This window comes from Etheostoma cragini, chromosome 4 (genome assembly GCF_013103735.1).
Source record: "Etheostoma cragini isolate CJK2018 chromosome 4, CSU_Ecrag_1.0, whole genome shotgun sequence".
Taxonomy (NCBI): Eukaryota; Metazoa; Chordata; class Actinopteri; order Perciformes; family Percidae; genus Etheostoma; species Etheostoma cragini.
In genome coordinates this window covers 3,205,228-3,225,227 of record NC_048410.1, presented here as the reverse complement: position 1 = coordinate 3,225,227, position 20,000 = coordinate 3,205,228, and the positions used below count along the sequence as shown (strand labels likewise).

General features: G+C 41.2%; 1 protein-coding gene across 1 annotated transcript; it reads left to right on the top strand.

Annotated features, from left to right (window-relative positions):
• The first annotated feature begins 1,469 nt into the window (after window positions 1-1,469).
• On the top strand, window positions 1,470-16,318 carry p3h1 (prolyl 3-hydroxylase 1). Its single transcript, XM_034868479.1, has 15 exons — window positions 1,470-1,934; window positions 4,250-4,402; window positions 5,654-5,843; window positions 5,941-6,072; window positions 7,165-7,304; window positions 8,967-9,056; window positions 9,166-9,218; window positions 9,325-9,452; window positions 10,183-10,310; window positions 11,969-12,064; window positions 12,986-13,136; window positions 14,210-14,327; window positions 14,487-14,562; window positions 14,689-14,829; window positions 15,705-16,318. Exons 1-15 carry the CDS (start codon window positions 1,470-1,472, stop codon window positions 16,206-16,208), a joined length of 2,565 nt encoding a protein of 854 aa, XP_034724370.1. The 3' UTR covers window positions 16,209-16,318.
• The last annotated feature ends 3,682 nt before the right edge of the window (window positions 16,319-20,000 follow it).

The following is a 20,000-nucleotide window of genomic DNA, read 5'->3' as shown; positions in this document are numbered from 1 at the left end:
TATAATATAATATAATATAATATAATATAATATAATATAATATAATATAATATAATATTATATATATATATTGTAATTTATCCTATTATTATTTCATGTAGGCTATATTGTATGTATGCATATTCTATCCCAGTATTCAATCTATCTATCTATCTATCTATCTATCTATCTATCTATCTATCTATCTATCTATCTATCTATCTATCTGTCTGTCTATCTATCTCTCTCTCTCTATCTATCTATCTCTATCTATCTCTCTCTATCTCTATGTGTTTGTCTTTACCATCCAAGGGAAGTTCATTGTGTTCCTCACTAGGCAATAAATCCTTCTCTGTAACTTTTGTCATTTATGACCCTAAACACATGGCAGCTAACCTTCTTTAACTGGGAAAGACATGTGGAAGTCAGTAAAAACAAACACCTTGGTCTTTGGAGGAAGAGTTTCATTCTCGATAAATCCATTAGTTTGTTTACTTTGTTTGATAAATGGCGATCAGTGTTTCCCAAAGCCCAAGATGACGTCCTCAAATGTCTCGATTTGTTATATTGTTGTTATGTAATATATTATATTTGTAATATTCACCTTGTTACATATTTGTAACATATTTGTTCCAGAGGAACTCAAACTGTTTAATCAGTTATCAATATAGTTGGCGATTGATTTAATACTTGACAAGTAATTGATTATTCGATTAATCTGTGCAGCTCTAAATCCGTTAACTTACTTAACATTTTCCCTTGCACGTTGTAGGCCCGCAGCAGGACGCTATATAGGCTTTATGGCATTATTATAACTACATACTAATCTCACCTTACTTCTACTCAAATTTGGCACTTTTCAAGATCAAGATCCAGATCAACTTTATTGTCCCCTGAGGGAAACTTGTCTTGGGCATCAGTGCTACATAAGGCTGCTGTGAACATCATTAAACACAGAGACTTTACACACACATACTACATACAATCCACCCTACATCGCACACATTGCACAAGTATCAATGACCCTCCCCTGTCAATTGATTACCAAGTCAATAAAACCTGAATAACAAAAACAGATAATTCTGTATAATTGCACTAGAGCACATATAAAAGAAAAACAGTATAACAGAAACAAAGTACAACCGACACAATACTATATAACAAAATCTCATAAGAATCAACACGTTTCTATTGACTAACTCTTTTCTTACTATTCTTTTTTTTTACCTTGAATGTGAATTTGATCAACTGCTCAGGACATCATGCATGTCCTATCAAGAGAGATGCAAGCGACCACAGGGGACCAAATGAAGTTGTCTGATTCTGTGTAGGTTGGGGGGGGGGGTTACCGGGGGCAACAACTGTGCTAGCCACGCCCCCCGACAAGTTCCTGTGGGAGAAAGAAGTTTAACTACACCTCCTCTCTTCACCGACTTTCTGGTCCCTGGTTCGGCTCCTGCCCCTCTGCGGAGCCCGGACATTTTAGCACCATGGAGCTCCGTTATGCGCTGCTATTTTCCGGCCTTATTATTATTCCACTGTGCAGCTCGGACTCCGATGTGAGCAGCCACTTCGTTTTGGAGCCCTATGATTTCCTCTTCGACAAGGCGGTGGAAGCCTACTACAAGGGGGACTGGTTGACCGTGGTTCTGAACATGGAGAAGGCGCTCAGGAACAAAGCTACGGTCCGCAACGTGAAGGCTCAGTGCCGCCTGACCTGCGCCAACCAGACCTCCTTCGGTGAACGGCTGTCCGGCCTGGGAGTTCCCATCCCGGGGGCCGGGTCCGTGGAGGACCTGGGATTCTTCCAGAAGATCCTGAAACGGGCGGACTGTGTGAACTCCTGCGAGACCGAGAAACTGGGTTCCCCGACTCTGCATCAAGTCACTGCAGACGTGGAGCTGGAGTTTAAAAAGAGGACCCCGTATAATTACCTGCAAGCTGCATACTTTAAGGTAACGTGATTTAACTCGGTTAGTACAATGGGCTAAACAGGGCCGTTAGCTGCAGACGTCCGTGCAGCCAATGCGGTCCTATCCGGTCTTTCTATGGTCCTTTCACACAGAAGCATGCATGCTAAACTAGGCTACATGTTTCCAAAGGTTCCTAATAGACAGGAAGGTCCAAAACAGAGGGAACAACTTCAACCTACATCTATAGTTAATATCTCATTCAAGCTTTGACTCAGCTGACTGTAAATACCCCCCCCCCCCCAAAAAAAAAGCCCAAGGCAGCAGCCATGCCACGTCTCTAAGGTGGAGTCAACTCCTGAGGAGTCTGAGGTTTTTTTGGGAATCCAGTGGTTTTAAAGGCCTACGGTGCTGCTTTCAAATGCTTCTGATAAACTCACACTTCTTTCTCTTTTTATTTCGCACATAGGAGAGGAATAAAGAGCAATTTAAAACCTCTTCGAACTTGTTTCTCCTGTTAACACTTTCCCTGTCTCCCCCTCTCTTTCTGTGCCCACCTCTCCCGCTTCACCTGTGTCCATCCATGCACCTTTGGGTCTTCCTTCTCGTTTATTTTGGCTCTCATGTCTACGTTCCCTTTGTCTGTTCATAAATCAAAACTGTAAAGCGTCTTTGTTTATAAAAGCGCCATAAAAATAAATGTTTTTTCATTATCATTATTAATTTAAATAATTACAAAACGTGCAAGGGAGGGCTATGGGCCAATGAACCCTAAAGATCAGCCAGGGGTCTCCTCGAGTTTTGAGGAAGAACAAATAAACTAAACAAATTAACCAAAAACAATTTAAAATAAAGAACAATACGTTTCAAAACACAATCATTTTCCCATCAAAACACAAACCAGAGAAGAAAATGAATCCAAATTAAATATATATATATATATATGTACACAAAGACTAAAGCTTACCTATTTGCCTGTTCTAGGATTATCTAAACTGTGTTTTTTAATTGCCTACTCATACTTAAAGATGTAAATACAGCTGTGTTGGCACATTGGAGAACTTTAAACTGTAAAGTGAGATGGGCAAAGATGGCCAGTTATATGATATACTGTACATATATCGTCCCTTTTGCCAAATATTCTTTTTTCATAGTCACAGTTTTCTTTGTATATGTGTATAGACGAAAATACTACTCGCAGACAGAACTTGAAAGCAGCAATTTCTGCCACTAACATCTGTGCAAGTGGAAGACATAAATCTTAAATATTATAAACATGAATGCTAATGTGGCTCTGTGTCTAATGGATGTGTAAATAAGCTACTGTTTGTTAATATGTTATCCATATTAATAACATTGTTATACAGTGATAATATGTCAATGTTTTGTTCATAGTTTGTCTCGCTGTCCCCAGTGGGCGAAATAATGTGATGCTGATTTAACACAGAGTGTTAGAGAGACCCTGTCACACAGCAGTAGAGCTGGGTAATATAGCGATATTATATCGATATCGTGACATGAGACTAGATATGGTCTTAGATTTGGGATCTCCTAATATATTAATAAGGCATAAGTGTTGTCTTTCCCTGGTTTTAAAGGCTGCATTACAGTAACGTGATGTCGTTTTCTGAACTAAATGTTGTAACTATCCTATTATGTTCCTTTACCCACTTATTGATTATATCCCCATTGCTGATGATTATTTATCAAAAATCTGATTCTGTAAAAATATTGTAAAAGCACCAATAGTCAACACTACAATATCGTTGATACCGTCGATATCGAGGTATTCGGTCAAATATAATGGGATATTTGATTTTCTCCATATTGCCCAGCCCTAGAGATAGATAAATAGATAGATGGATAGATGTTTATTGATCCCAAGACAAATGGGAAGTTCCGGTGTTACAGCAGCAAAATCAGTCACAAAGCACAGAATATAACTATAAATGAAATACTAGGAAAAATATACATACATACAATAAACATGAAATAATAATATGAATAAAATAAGAGAACAAATGTTTGAAAATGTACAGGATGGGAAAAAAAATGCGCAACTGCTTAAATAATATGCTAAGATGTAGGCTAAATGTAAATAAACCAATTGTTCAGGTTGCATTAGTGCAGTAGTGTGGTGTCTAAAAGTCTCATCTAGCACCCAGAGATGACATGTTAAAAAGTGTTATTGCCTGTGGTATGAAGGATTTTCTGTAGCGGTCCGTGCGGCATCTACCCAGCAGCCCACAGGCCGGTCAAATAGGGCCTGCAGGTTGTTTTTTTTAAAGTGGATTACTGATTTTCACACCTTCAATCAGAGAGGACCAGCTGACTTCTGTATGTTTGTATTTGTTTTGCAGATCAATAAGCTGGACAAGGCGGTGGCCGCTGCACACACGTTCTTCGTGGCCAACCCGGAGCACGCGGAGATGAAACAAAACCTGGACTACTACAGGATGATGGCGGGAGTTCAGCCAGAGGACTTCAAAGATTTGGAAGCCAGGCCCCATATGGTGAGAGCAGACGCCTTGTCTGGCGAGTTAAAGGCCTTTAGAGACTGATTTTCTATAATGTTCACTTCCTTCATTTTGCTCACATTTCAGTACTTTTTGTTTAAGTAGATTTCAGAATTGTCAACTTTCCAACTTTAAAGTTTTTCAAATAGCTATTCAAATGTTTTGGTTGGATGATGGAGAGTAAAACATGGTTGATAATAAATAATAAAGACAGAATGTCTCTACAGGATAACAGTCTATAGAGGGAGGGGGGCGGTGGAGCAGGTCTGTGAGGTAGGAAGGGGTCTGGTTATGGAGGGCTTTGTGGGTGAGGAGGAGGAGGACCTTTAACTGGATGCGTGGGGAAGCAGGGAGCCAGTGGAGGTTCTGGAGGACGGGGGTGATGTGATTACAAGAACGGGTGTGGGGGGGGGAGACGGGCAGCAGAGTGTTTGGGTGTGCTGGAGTTTTATTTAAGGCTTTTGCAGGTGAAGCATAGATGATGCTGCTTTAGTCGTCAATTCTGGAAGTGATGGAGGCGTGAATCAAAGTTTCGGCAGCAGAGAAGGTGAGGGATGGGCGGAGATAGGCCGATGTTTTTGAGGTGAAAGAAGGCAATTCTGGTTATTTGGTTGATGTGGTTGTTCAAAAGTGAGGTTGCTGTCGAAGAGGACTCCCAGGTTACAGTTGTGTGGGGGTGGAGACAGGGTGGAGTTGTTGACCGTGAGACCAAAGTTATGGGTGTTCTAGTACCTCGCTATTACCCATAGAATGTATACAAAGCAAGGACGTAGCAACAGTGACGTCACCATTGGTTTTTTGACTGCCGTTTTGCTGCATGGATGTATTATATGAACTTTTAAAGCCTCAGGTTTGGCAATATGGCCGTGCCAATTTTTTTTATAAGATTGTTGAACTGGGGAGGACGACGCGGCCAAGCCAGTGTCTAATTGGCTAACATTCCCTAAACCTACCAGTAGTAAATCAAGTGAGAAGTAGGGTCATTTTCTCATAGACTTCTATAGGAACAAGCTTTTTATTTCGGAGCCGATAGAGTCGCCCCCCGCTGGAAATGAGACAGAATGCAGGTTTAAGGTACTTCCGCATTGGCTTCACTTTTCAGACCTGGAAGCTTCGTCCATTATTTTTTACTATGCTGTTACCTAGAAAATGACACTTACACTTCGGCACTAGTAATATTACACAACATCCCCTCTGTAATGGTGACCATAGGCCATCTCATTGGATGTCCCCTTCCTCTCTCCTCAGGCCGAGTTCCTGCTGGGGAAGAGTTACTACAGCGACGAATCATTCGGCCTGGGTGCCGATCACTTCGAAGTGGCCATAAATGAGTACTTCACCGCCGATAAGGAGTGCAGAGCGCTGTGCGAGGGAGCCTACAACTACGACGGGTACAACTACATGGAGTACAGTGCAGACCTGTTCCAGACCATGACAGGTGAGACGGGACATCGCTGGGTTTAGGGTTGAGAAGACATTCAAATTAAAGTTGAGAAATTGTTGACCGTTTTCGTTTGTGTACATGTGTGTGTCAGACCACTACATGCAGGTACTGAACTGTAAGCAGCACTGCGCGGTAGAGTTGGCTTCAACTGCTGGCAAAGACAAGCCCTTCGAGGACTTCCTCCCCTCGCTTTTCAACTACCTGCAGTTCTCCTACTACAACAGTGAGTCCAGTAGCCCTTCTTCTTTTTCTGGTACTGAGCCGAGTATGCGTTTAATTCCAATGTCCTGTAATGACTGTAAGACCCAAACTGCATTTTGTTGCCTTGTACATGTACCTGTGTAATGACAATAAAGTTGAATCTAATCTAACAGAAGTGGAATTAAACCTTAAATCTACAGAGATTTACAGCATCACTGAGTATGCATATGGATAGATATATTTGTTAAAGTTTCTGAGATAGAGCTTTGGTTTTTATGAAAACAAGTTGCAGTTGTAATCCACTGAAGACCGGCGAGTAAACGCAGATTGTAGGTATATTACAATAGGTAATTATTATTGTAGGTAATTAGGTATGTAATAGGTAATTATTTTACCCAACGGTACATTATTTTAACCGCTTTCCTCGCAGTCCGCCATTGCACAGTCTGAAGAGACGTATAAGCAAAAAGTACTTTAACCCTTGTGTTGTCTTCCTGTCAATCATGAAAAAACACACGTTTTGATCACTTTTTTTTAACATTATCGCTTCCCCCCCCCCCCCAATTGTTGTCACTCTTTCAATGTTGCGGGTGCTTTTTTAATGTTTTTGCTGTTTTTTCCAAGTTTTTAAATATTTCTAATGTTGAAATTTTCAGCGCTTTTTTTGACAACCAATTTTTTGTGACAACAAAAATAAATTAACTGAAAACGGGTCAATTTGACCCAAGGAAAACATGAGGGTTAAACCAGAAATAATGTAAACATTAACCTGGTGCATTAAAAAAAAATATTCCAGGGTTTCTTCGTGTTTGTACGATTTACAGCCCAAGTTCTCTGAGAATGTCTTTTATACCCAAGCCAAATGCTAACGGGAATTTGCATAACCTAGTCTTATTTGAATGGAAATATAATCAAATCGGGACCTTGTGAATGGGAATGGACTCGATTCGGAGTCGATACCCAGCCCTAGTATGAATAACAGGTTTTATAGGTGAACAGAGCCCGGCCAAGTTTCCTAAACACTTGATCCTACGCTTCCTATAATGCAAGTCTAGAAGTAGTATTTGAGTAGAATAACCTTTTCACCCTCCTCCTTCTTTTTCCCTCTCTTCAGGTGAGAAGTACGCACAGGCCATAGAGTGTGCTAAGACCTTCCTGTTGTTCCACCCGGCCGACGTGGTGATGAACCAGAACCTGGCTTATTATTCTGTAGTGCTGGGCGAAGACAAGGCAGCGACCATACACGCCAGACAGGTACAGTCGCTCTAACAACTAGAACTACATTTAGGAGAGGCTGTTGTCCCAAGCACCTTGTGAGTGCAGTTATTTTTAGCAGTGTATTATTTGAATCCATAATTATCAGCAGTAAATCAGCTCACACAACATGCGGGGAGAGAAAAATAGCCTCCATTAGCACTCAAATGTACTCAAGGGCACCAAAGAGACGCTGAAAAAGCACTGATGGTAATCTAAAGCACATAAACGTTAGCTGCCTTTTAAAGAAGCAATAAGTATGATTTTGAAAGCCGCAGGCTCTAAATGTCCGCAATCGACACTATTTATAGTGGTTGAAGAGGGTTGTTAATCAATGCTAATGATGATGAATGATGCAGAGATTTCTGGCTCTCACAGCTGATCTCACTCTCCAGCCTGTGCTCCGTTCTGGAATAAAAACAGGTGCGGGTGATTCTTCTCCTAAAAAAAACCTAAAACCTAATTAATTACTTTTTCTGCATGAGTATGTATTTATAGTTATTGTGTTTTATGCTTTCCATAATAATGAATGTTAAAGTAATTGGAAATGCAAAGTATGACCAGATCTAAGTTTGAGGTGTGGACCTACCTAAACTAAAAACTGGTGCTCGGCTTGAATATTTAGACCACATCTAGAGGTGAAACACAACACCTCATTGGTCCTAAAAAGAGGTTCTTCAATCCTTAAAGTCCTTGAAAGTCTCTTTTACGGTCCACCTTTGCCTCTGACATCAACACTCATAACTCAGAGTGCCGTAACATCAGCTAATGATTGCACACAGTCCATTAGCAAAACCCTGTATCAGTAGAAACCCCAACAGTAAACGTTAGTTCTAGTGTTGTGCCGAGTTTTGCAGCAACGAGACCTTTTGCCGAATAATGCCACTTAACACTAATCGCTGCTAAATGTCGCAGCCACCTCACAGGCAAAAGAAAATCGTACGTATTGTGATTTTTCTTGTGAGGATTTTTGAAATGTATTCTTTTCCCTAAAATCAATATTTTTGTATTTTCACCTAAATATTTGCTGTTTAAGCTGTACGGCTAACGGCAACTACTTCGTATCTGTTTTCTTTGACTGGAAGCCAGAAATGTAAAAAAATCATTATTTGAACTACTTTACAAAAGAAATAAATGTCAGACTGACCGGCATGTGATGTGCATTCTTCTCAGAAAACAATTACTTTTTATCTGTCTCATGATTTATTGTATCTAGAAGTTTTTAATTCCACTGTTGTTTTTGTTAAAGAAGGAGAAAAAAATCCTGCCAGTAGCATGTGCTTGTCTCAAGGATTAAGCCATGCAAGTCTAAGTACACACGGCCGGTACACTAAAACTGCAAATGGCTCATGAAATCGCAATACTCGATATTATCGAATCGTAATACTTCGCGATTAATGAAATTTGCAATACAAAAACGAATCAGCACCCATATATCGTGAAAGAATTGAATCGGGACAAATGCATATGGTCCCAACCCCCCCAAACTAGACCTATTTTTCCTGTTACATCACATTTAAATTTGAACCTTTACATCAATAGCTGATTTATTTACTGCATGAGATAAACCATGAACTTACGGTGAATTAGGCATTAATTATGCAACATGAACACAGCATCTATGTCACAGCACTCCCAGTTTAACTGATTGTTTACCTCTAGGTAGTGAAAGAGTACATTCAGCAGTCCATCCTGGAAAAAGAGATGCTTTACTTTGGATACGAGGCCTTCGGAATCACATTTGTGGATCCAGTGAGTGAATCAATCATTTGTTATTGATCACATCGGGCTTATTTGATGCAGGGGTTTCATGCAGGATGGTATTTGACTTGTGCCCTTTTACTGTCATTTTGTTATTCAGGACGCATGGACTCCTGAAGAAGTCATGCCTAAGAAACTGAGAGACAAGCAGAAGTAAGAGTGAAGACGCTGCCACACACACACACACACACATTATTAGACACATAGCATTGTTATGTTGTGGCCTCTGTCATTCTACCGGTCTGTGTACGTGTTTCAGAGCCGACAGAGAAACTGCTGCGAGGATAACAGAGGAAATAGGAAACCTAATGAAGGAGATTGAGACTCTGGTTGAGGAGAAGAAGAAGGATTCCTCAGATCTTGCCATAACAATAACGCAGCCAGAAGGTAAATATTCCTCCCAGATGTTGGAGAGAAGCTGGTGCATTTGTCCCAAGTAGACCGAATCACCTTGACGTCCCGTGCTAATACAAAAAGAAAGGGATCACTTCCGGGTAGCAACATTTAATTTGTGGAGATATATGCAGGGTCTAAAATTCTTTCTGTCTTTTGAAATTTAATTAATTATCATGATCATAACAATTTTTGTTGTTGTTGACATGTCGGAAAAGGGGTGGGAGGAAGTATACTCTTCACGTCTAATCCCACTTCTTCCCCATTAAACAGTTTATAATTATTTAACAAATTTAAATAGGACATTATTTCAGCATTTATTGCTTGAAAAAACAGTACAAATAATAACAGAGAGGAATAAAAAATTTTAAACCATATGTTACACCATACAATCAACTAAGTATTTCACATTCGATCATTGCGGTATTCGCGATTAGCTAATTGCACTCTTTCAAATCGCAATTTTGATTTGAAAATGATCAGCTGTTCAACTCTACTCTCCACACCTCGTGTGCTTAGCGCCGTTAAATTGTACGTACGGGACGCAGAAGTTTCCCACCTGGAAGTTATTGTCAACCAACACTTTGATTGGGTTCTCATGATCTAGGCTTTAATATTTCATGTCTATGCAAACTATACAGTAAAAAGTAAACTGTAACTGAGAAAGTCAAAGGCTCAGTATTCACCAGTTAAATCTCCTTGATCTGTGCCATTTCTCCTCGAGGTGGGGCTCTGCTGTATGACGACATCACGCTTACCATGACGTCCAAGCAGCTGAACGGCTCCCAGCGGGTGCTGCTGGACGGGGTGATCAGGGATGACGAGTGCAGGGAGCTGCACCGCCTCTCCAATGTGAGTTATGTAATCATGTAATGCCAACCACAGACAAGAAGACTTAGAATAAACTTGTAAAAGACTGACACCATCTAAGACAATCATCTCACGTCTAACGTTAAAGAGTGTCATACTATTATAAGACTGGAGATCTTACAAGGTCACACATTTATACACACATTGATATAAAGGCGTTTCCTTGAATTTTGGTGATCTCAAAAGTATCACCAAATAAATAAGCATTGTAGATAGATAGATAGATAGATAGATAGATAGATAGATGGATAGATAGATAGATAGAGATATACATGGATAGATACATAGATGGATAGATAGATAGATTAGATTATTTTGTAGCTTAGACAACCATACCTAGAGATATGCATGGGGAACTTTCCAAAAGATCATCTCTCAATGCAAATCAAACAAGGTATTGAGCTAACTGAAATAACACCATGCCATACTCTAGGTATGGTGAAGGGTATGTGATTGTATGTGTGTGTGTGTGTGTGTGTGGGGGGGGATTTTAATTCCAAAGGCCAAGGGAACTTCATCAGGATGCACAGTATCCTGAGCCATGAAATAACTGGCCCTTAAAAATAAAAATGTGCCTGCCTCAATGGGAATTTAACATAGGGGTGTGTATACTTATGCCCCCTGCATTTTAAGGAAGAACATTAATTTAATTGCGATACATTATTCATTCACAAAGAAAATTGGTGTCCTTAAAAGGTTGGATTTTCCTTTTTTTTTTGAATTAAGGCATTAAGATCATTTTCAAGAAAATTTGTATTCCTCTTTTTAATCAACTTAGCATGGGTGTGTAAACTTATTCTAGCCACTGTATGTACACTCAAATTAGCAGTGCATTGTGGGTATTTTAAAGTGGACTATATAGTGAATGAAATTCACCGCAGAGAATTCAAACTCCTCTACAAAAGGGCAAACACACTGTAAAGTGCACAATTTTTGTGATAGGAAACAGTTTGGAACACATTTATGTTTCAGAGAGTTTATAGACAATGATAGCAATCACATCACATCCATGCAGGGACATTAGTAAACAGTAACCTGACAAGCCAGACCCACATCCAGATGTTGGGTCTGGGAACTGGATAAACGGTTGTCTTTCAAATTCCCTCTGCACGCAATAGGATAGCGCTCCGACCAACCAGAGCAACGCTAGTTGATTGATTAAACTTTCGCTGTATCCGGTCAGCAAAACTCTAAACACATCTTTCTTTTTTAAGAGTGATTTTAATTATTTCCAGTTCTTCGGATTTGAAAGACCGCTGTTTGCGAGCTGCAGCAGCCCTCTTCTTTGTTTTCAAGTAGCTGGGAATTCCATAGACAGTCAAATTAAGGGGAATTCACGCAGAATCGTCGCAACTCTGCCGTCATTACGATAAGCCCGCCCACCGGCTCTATACGCGATGTGATTGGCCTGACCAGAATTTGTCTTGGTTGTGTCTAGATATCTAGTACACAGCTGTTAAAACATTAAATATAAGTATTTTTTAACACACTGCTAACGGATCGGGACTCGGAATTGGGTGATAGCCAAGTTCAGGTATCAAAATCAGTATCGGGAAGCACAAAAATGGTAACTGACCATCTATTGAAGTGAGTGTGTGAGTCCATCATGTCAGAGTGTTGATGTTGTGCATGTTTCCCAGGCAGCTGCTCTGAAAGGTGACGGCTACAGCGGGCGCCCTTCGCCCCACACCCCCAGCGAGATGTTCCAGGGAGTCACTGTCCTGAAGGCCGTGAAGGTCTGTAGTCCGGCTCACTATAAACAGCGTTTCAAGTTTTGGATTTAATTCAATTGCATTTACAGTGTTAAATCATAATGGAAGTTATCTCAGGACACAATGCAGATAGAGTCTAGACCAAACTCTATAATTTACAGAGACACAACAATTCACACAAAACCTGGCTTTTGGGAGGCAGGCATCTTCTGAGAGAGAAAGACCCACCCACCCATGCACATGCATACAGTACATGAACATACACACACTCACACACACGCTCACAAACACATCCCTAAAAAAAGAAAAGCTGTCTTTAGTTTTAAGTTTAAAATAACTGTACTTATTTTCTATCTAATAAATTTAACTATGTCTTTACATTTGTAGTAGAGAATACTTTTTTGTTTCATATTGCTTAAAGGGCAAGTATTATATAGTATGTTCAGGATAATACTCATATTTTGTGATAGGTACTAGAATATGTCAACATGCTTTAATGGGGAAAATGTGTCATTCGAACATTGTAGGTTTGAAAGAAAATACGGAAAAGCTCAAAAACTCCACTTTAACAACTGATGTTGTTATGTTTGCCGTACAAATTGATGTATATAATGGATAGAAATCCACCCCAATGTCATGTTTATGTTCATATAACTGTTTATAGTGTTTTGTCTGAGGCTTTGGCAAAATTTTTATTGAAACTTCCATACTAACAAAAGCCCCTTAAATTGAGAGAGAGAGAGAGAGAGAGAGAGAGAGAGATTTAGTCAATCCTGTGGTAATGTTCTCATTACAGAACAGCCCCCCAGGTAACTTTAAACCAACAACATGGACAACATTTATTAAGTAGAACTTTACATGAAGTCACGTGAAAAGATGTTGACTTACGCTGGTTTCATCCTTGGAGCGTCTGTTAAAGTTAAATGATGCTTCCACCTCCTACAGCTCGGACAGGAGGGGACGGTACCACTGAAGAGCGCTCGTCTCTTCTTCGACGTCAGCAAGAAGGTGAAGAAGGTGCTGGAGTCGTACTTCCTCCTGGAAACGCCGCTCTACTTCTCCTACTCCCACCTGGTCTGTCGCTCCGCCATCGACGGTAAGAGACCGGAGGGATTAGAGACTCGTCCACCGCTGCCGATTCTAAATACTTCTCCCTGGTTTTGTCCTCAGTGATGATGGTGTTGGGGATTGGTCTTTTCTGTTGGTTCATTCATAGTCTACGTCCAAGATATTCCACTCCGGGATAGCTCTGGTGCCGCAGTAGATTCCGCCGGAGTCATTTCACGGATGACCGTTTCTTTCCGATTTTTGTGTTGTAATTTAAACTCCAGTGGATCGATGAGGACTATGGGAAATCCGGACAGCTAGCTAGACTATCTGTCCAATCTGAGTTTTCTGTTGCACGACTAAAACACCCTTTAAAGAGTGGGCAGAGCTTAGCGCCACCGAAGACGATTGTGATTGGTTTAAAGAAATGCCAATAAACCAGAGCACATTTCCCCCCATCCCGGAATGCTGTGTGGACTAACCAGATCCTCCTCTGCAGCTGACAGTTTGTGCAGAATTTCTTTGGTTATGCAAACCGATTGATGCAGCAGCTGTCCGGGGGACTGGTCTCAGACGATCTTGGAGGTGAAGATGCTGGATGTGGAGGTCCTGGGCTGTTGTGGTTACACTTGGTCTGCAAATTCTCTGAAACGCCTTTGGAGACGGCTTATGGTCGAGACATTCCTGCAGTGAGCATGCTAATTACACGCTCCCTCAAAACTTGCGGCATTGTGTTGTGTGATAAAACTGCACATTTTAGAGTGGCCTGCCAATATCCAGCAACTTCTTTTTGTCTTTTTTTACTGACAGATTTTTGGGCTCAAATGCAGTTAAACTGCACATTTTAGAGGGGCCTTTCCTTGTGGCCAGCCTAAGGCACACTTGTGCAATAATCATGCTGTCTAATCAGCATCTAGATATATTTGACCTCCGGGACCTTCCCCAGTAAGGTTTATCTTTCAGCTTGTTGGCTGAAAACAGCTGTCTGCTGCTGCTGGTAACCAGGTTGCTGCGAGCAGAGTCCACGTTAGCTAAAATGAATCTGGATGCAGTACTCCGGGCAGGTTTAACCTGTGTTTAACCTGTGTTTTAACTTCTCTCTGCTCTCTGTTCATTATTCAGAGAAGCAGGAGGACCGTAAGGACCTGAGTCACCCTGTCCACGTGGACAACTGTGTGCTGGTCTCCGAGCTCAACAAGTGTTTAAAGGAACCTCCTGCATACACATACAGAGACTACAGGTGGGTACACGCACACACAGACACACAGACACACACACACACACACACACACACACACACACACACACACACACACACACACACACACAGTCTCTCCTTTAGCCAGACAGCCCTGATGAGAGCACCGACATAACGTCCTCATGTCTCTCTCTACTGCAGCGCCATCCTGTATCTAAACGATGACTTTGAGGGAGGAGATTTCATTTTCACTGAGTTGGATGCTAAAACGGTTACGGTAAATATTTTCTTTCTTCATGATCTTATTTCAACATGTGCTGTATGTGTAAAACACAAACAACATTGAACGTCAAGCTCCACTGCTATCAGGTGTTACGTGTTCTTGATTTCCGGGCTTCTCCAGGCCGTGGTGCGTCCACAGTGCGGCCGCGTGGTCGGGTTCGGGGCGGGGCGGGAAAACCCCCACGGTGTCAGAGCCGTCACCAAGGGCCAGAGGTGCGCTGTGGCGCTGTGGTTCACCCTGGATCCAGCTCACGAGGAAAAGGTATGGACCACCTCTGTGGACTAACATCAGCATAACTGGGAAGCGCTCTGCAGTCGTTGTTGTTTCTACCATCAGCATCCGATAGTGTATAAAGTAAAGGATTCAATTCTCTGATTGTTTGCAGTAAACTATAGCCTAAGTCAAACTTGCTATGTTTTATGTGCTATACTTTTATTCTGACAACTGCAAAAGCCTCCCTCCTAATATCTTATAGGAATACAACAGTATTACATGAACCATTCTTTTCATCATTCATGACGAAACGAGACAAAGCATAAATAGTATATATTTTTAAACCTTATATTCTTAATGGAATACACTTGCCAGCAGGGTTTTATCCTGATTCCTTTATGTTACATGGGTGACGATGCCATTTGTATTTCAATTTTCATTTATTGCGATTTGATAGTATTGAGTTTTGGAATTTTCTTTTCTGTAACAAAAACAACAGTGGAATAATACACTTCTAGATACAATTAATCATGAGACATTTCTACAAACTACTAGTTCTTCTAAAAAAGAGTCAGTCAGTCTGCCATTTATTTCGTTTGTAAAGAACAACATAACATGGATTTTCTGCATTTTCTCTTTTTGCTCCGTTTTGTTGGAAAAGGATATTATGTAGCTGCCGTCGGCGGTACTGTATAAACACAATATATTTTGGTGAATCATCGGTCTAAAAACAATCACGATAGATACGTGATTCAATTTGTTCACCAGCCAGTGGCTAATTTTCTAAAAACATCCTTATCATGACTCTAATCCAGTATGAATGTCAGTTTTCTTTGTCTGCCTGACAAGAAAACTTCATTCACTTTCATTCTTGCCATTTTTTACTGTTTCCCCCTCAAATGGTTCCTTTTTCTGTCCTGTAGGAGAGAATCCAAGCTCAGGATATGCTGAAGACGTTTTCGACCCCTGTGAATGAGGAGTTCATCCAAAAAGAGGCGAGCGACACCGCCAAGCCCCAGCTGACAAAAGGCGAACCTCCCGCGCAGGCCGAGCAGGAAAAAGCAGACGATAAGCAAGAAGATCAACCGGCGGAGCAGAAGCCGGACGCGCCCGCGGACGTGCAGGCCGACAAACCAGCCGACTCGCCAACGGACAAACTGGCGGCTAAACCGGTCAGCAAAACTAAAGCCAAAGCCGCTCCAAAAGCCAAGGCCAAAGCCGGAGCCCAAGCTAAGACCAAGACGGCGGGCAAAGTCAAACCTGCGGCTAAAAAAGATGCAAAGCAGACAGTTAAACCACCAGCCAAGCAGGCAGTCAAAAAGGACGCCCAACCAGCGGCGAAAAAGACAGTAAAAGTTGCCGCCAAGACAGCTAAAGCCGACACCGCGTCGGCCTCGGACCCTCAGAAGGGCAAGGAGGAGCTGTGACCAAAACAGCACCTGAGACTGTGTCTGAGTGCTGTTTATTTCTCTATTTTTTTCTACTATTTCTGAGATGGTCCTCTCTGTGTGGGTGGTTGAATGAAAACGGAAGGAAAGGTTGACAATCTGACAATCTGCCAGAATGCCCAAATGACTGGAACCATCTTTGTTTGGCATCTTAAAGTCTATGGGTATGTATGGATGGTTCATCTCAGTTTGGAATAAATGAATTTCTGTGTGTTATCAGTGTACTAGGTTTGTGGAAGACTTAGGTGCACATATTTGGCTGCTGTCTCTCAAGAAAAGGTTTTTTTCCAATAAAAAATTAAATGCAATTTCACATCCCTTTGGACCGTTATTACCATATCTGTGTCTAAAACATCGGAAAAGCTAGAGCAACACTTAAAAAGCCTAAAGACAACACTACAATCATTAGATCTGAGGAAAGTCATTTTACTGGCTGGGGTCCTGCGCCTAAGCTTTAAAATTGAAGGGAAAACCCGGATTATGTTTCTGATATTTATGATTTTATGTTATAGAACCAACCACAGCTGGGTTACAGAGGGATGGGCGTGAATATGTGCCAAACTTTTCTGTTGAGGAAACCCTTAAATCAACCGTGTGAGTCATTGAAATAAAAGTGAGGTTTCTAAACTGTTTTTATTCAAAAGATAATGCAGTACTCGGAGCCAGCACTGGGTGTCAGGATGGAAACATTGATCCGTAATGTGTCCCGCTCTCACTGCACCTCCAACAAACCATAACAAATTCACTTTTAAGAAGAAAAAAAATGCAGGTAGTGAACTTCTCGGTTTTGGGAACTCCTGCTGTGATTTGATTTCACCCTGAATAATTTAAAGCCCATGTGCTCATTGTTCTACTGACTTCTTTGAAGCTCAGCACATTTCAAAACTGTCACATTATAGATCTCAGAGCCTGCATGGGAAAACGAGGTTTAAGTTTGCAGTGTAGGCCGACGCTGACGTATTGGCCCTCTCTGCGGACGCTGCCGTTGGGATTTAATTAAATATGGACGTTTGCTCCTTGCAAAAGATGTATTACCAGTTCTCTACATCTCAACCATTACGTTTTCCCCAAAGAGCATCATTAATGATGCATGTTAATGATGCATGAAAAGGAACACAGTACATTTCTCAGACACTTTCCTTGAGTATTTTCATATTGTGCCACTTTATACTTCACTACATTTGCAATTACGCCACTACATTTGCATAAATAACAGCTATGATAGTTACTTAATAGTTACGGCTTTTCCCTTTATTTGATAGTGACAGTGGATCGACAGGAAAGGGGGGAGAGAGATGGGGGTGACATGCAGTGTTGAGCTGGAGTGAGCTATAATAATCCAATAAGATATACAGAGGAGTATTTTCCAAATGCATATTGTTTTTCTTCTTTTTGATACTTTACAAAACATTTAGCTGATAATACTTTCCACTTAGGTTCATACTTGACTCAAAGACTTAAATCAAGTTAGATGATTTAATATGAGGATAGTCAAAGCTTTGCAGCAGCATTCTGGGCCACTTACATCTGATCCAGGGTTGTCTTGTTAAAGGAATAGTTCTGGGGCATTCTGGTAAACACTTATTTGCCTTCAAGAGTCAGATGAGAACATGAATACCCCTCCAAATGTCTGGAAGTGGGATCAATCCTCTCCACTTTGCCAAGAAAGTGAATACGCATGCTGTATTTTCCCAATCTGGTATAGCTTTAAGGTAGGTGAAAGGTGCTTGATAGTTGATATTTAAGCATGTACTGTAGGTTTTCAACTGCATTTCATCTATTCTAAGGATCTACCACAGAAGGCTTAGTTTGAGGTAACCCAATCCCACAGTTGAGAATAGATCAAAATGTGTCAATCTATCAAGGAGTGTCTACAAATAAGGAGTGTCTGAAGGTAACACTGTACCACAGAAATATACAGGTGCACATGTGTGAGGACAAAAAGAAGAGTATAAAGGAGGAGTTATTGTGATGTTCATAGAGACACTGTGGGTACACACCCATTCATTTCTAATCATTCCCAGATATCAGTGCTCTAAGCGATGTCACGCATCTTTTAGGCTACATTTGTTGTCACTATCTGCTAGCTGCCTCTCCCCTGAACACACTGTAAAAAACATGGTCTCTGTGGACAGCCCAGGGTCTACAAACGGTAACAACAAAAAACAGCGCCCACCTGCCACCTACCACCTACCACGAAGGCTACACACAGTGCTCCCGCATTCTAGCCAATGACCTAAAAGAAGGATTTGGGGGTGGGGGGGGGGGTGGGGGGTTATTGCACGGAAGAGAGGGGGAGGGGACAGGATGAGGAGGGGAGCTAGCTGGTCTCAGTTTTTTTTTTAAATACTTTGGATGTTTCTTGTCTTATGAGCCCTTAAATAATGAATTGTGTATTTTTGACTTGACTCATCACAGTCTATGGGCTTAGTGTGGGAATAAATCGTGAGATTAGAGTGGTACATTTGGAATTGAAATACATTTATTCCCTGCAATTTTTACACTTTCCAAAGTCATCCAGTGGGCCTTATTGGCTGGTTCTGGCCCACGCGCCGTATGTTTGACACCCCTGATCTACAGGATCATCACTACACGAGCAATTTATAAATAACATTGATTGTAACTGCTTTAGTATGCAATATTTGGGAACGGCAGGTCTAGATGGAAATGAATTATATTACATTTCATTTGCCTGAAGCTTTTATTTGAGCAACTTCCAATAAGTGTAGTCAACCATTAAGGTAAAAACTCAGAACAATAAGAATCAACTGCAACTACGTTCAAATAAGACAAACTACAAAGTACAACATTTAAGTGCATTTTCTTTCCCCTCTCAACACGGGGCGGTCGGATATGATGTGTTTATGGCCTGAGGTGGAAGCTGTCTGGATGTCAACGGGGGGCTCTTTCCACCATTTCAGAGCCAGTACATCAAACAGTTGGGATACTGTATATATAAGCATGCTTGATCATCTACATCTCAGCTTTTCATGTCTGCATTTACATGAGTATACATGGGCCCTTTATAAATGTCTGTTGTGACGTCTGGCATTGGTGTGGAGGCGGCTATGACTCTCAGATATGTGAAGTGATGTCTGTGTAGGCTTAGCATGTGGATGAAGTCATGCCAGCACAGAGAAGCCACACACACACACACACACACACACACACACACACACACACATACTGCACAATTATGATGCTATGTTGTTGTTTTTATGGCCCAAATGGGCACAAAACAGTAGTAGCCGAGTACTTCAGAGAGGAATATAAAGCAAGTGTTTGACAGTCCCACTGCCTGTGTCAAGACCACTTTCCCAAGACCAAGTCACCACCAAGAGGGTGTATGAAATGTGGAAAATGCTAACTATAGGCACTCCTCAAATTAAACTAAAAGATCCACATTCCCATGGAAAAAGAAACCCACAGGAAACAAATTAAGACTAGTCTTCATTCACCTCTTTTATTGCCATAAGTGTATCACGAGACCTTTAAAAAGTGATCTGAAGACCAGTCACGATGTACTACAACACTGCCCACTGCTGCCCTACAATTGAAGCCCATGAGTGTGTCAGTGTGTGTGTGTGAGTGTGTGTGTGTGTGTGTGTGTGTGTGAAAAATTCTTTCAATTCTGTTCAAAAACTGCAGTCAGAGCTGACGCAGAACCTTTGTTCTGAAACACATGCGTGCGATGCAAATCTACACTCACTCCCACACCCACTCCCACACACACACACACACACACACACACACACACACACACACACACAC

What these genes read in the sequence shown, in the direction of transcription:
- p3h1 (XM_034868479.1), top strand. Translation starts at nt 1,470, where the DNA reads ATGGAGCTCCGTTATGCGCTGCTATTTTCCGGCCTTATTATTATTCCA. An exon ending in CTGTCCTGAAGGCCGTGAAG is followed by an intron (nt 12,065 to 12,985) that starts GTCTGTAGTCCG and finishes CACCTCCTACAG; the next exon opens with CTCGGACAGGAGGGGACGGT. An exon ending in TGGATGCTAAAACGGTTACG is followed by an intron (nt 14,563 to 14,688) that starts GTAAATATTTTC and finishes GGGCTTCTCCAG; the next exon opens with GCCGTGGTGCGTCCACAGTG.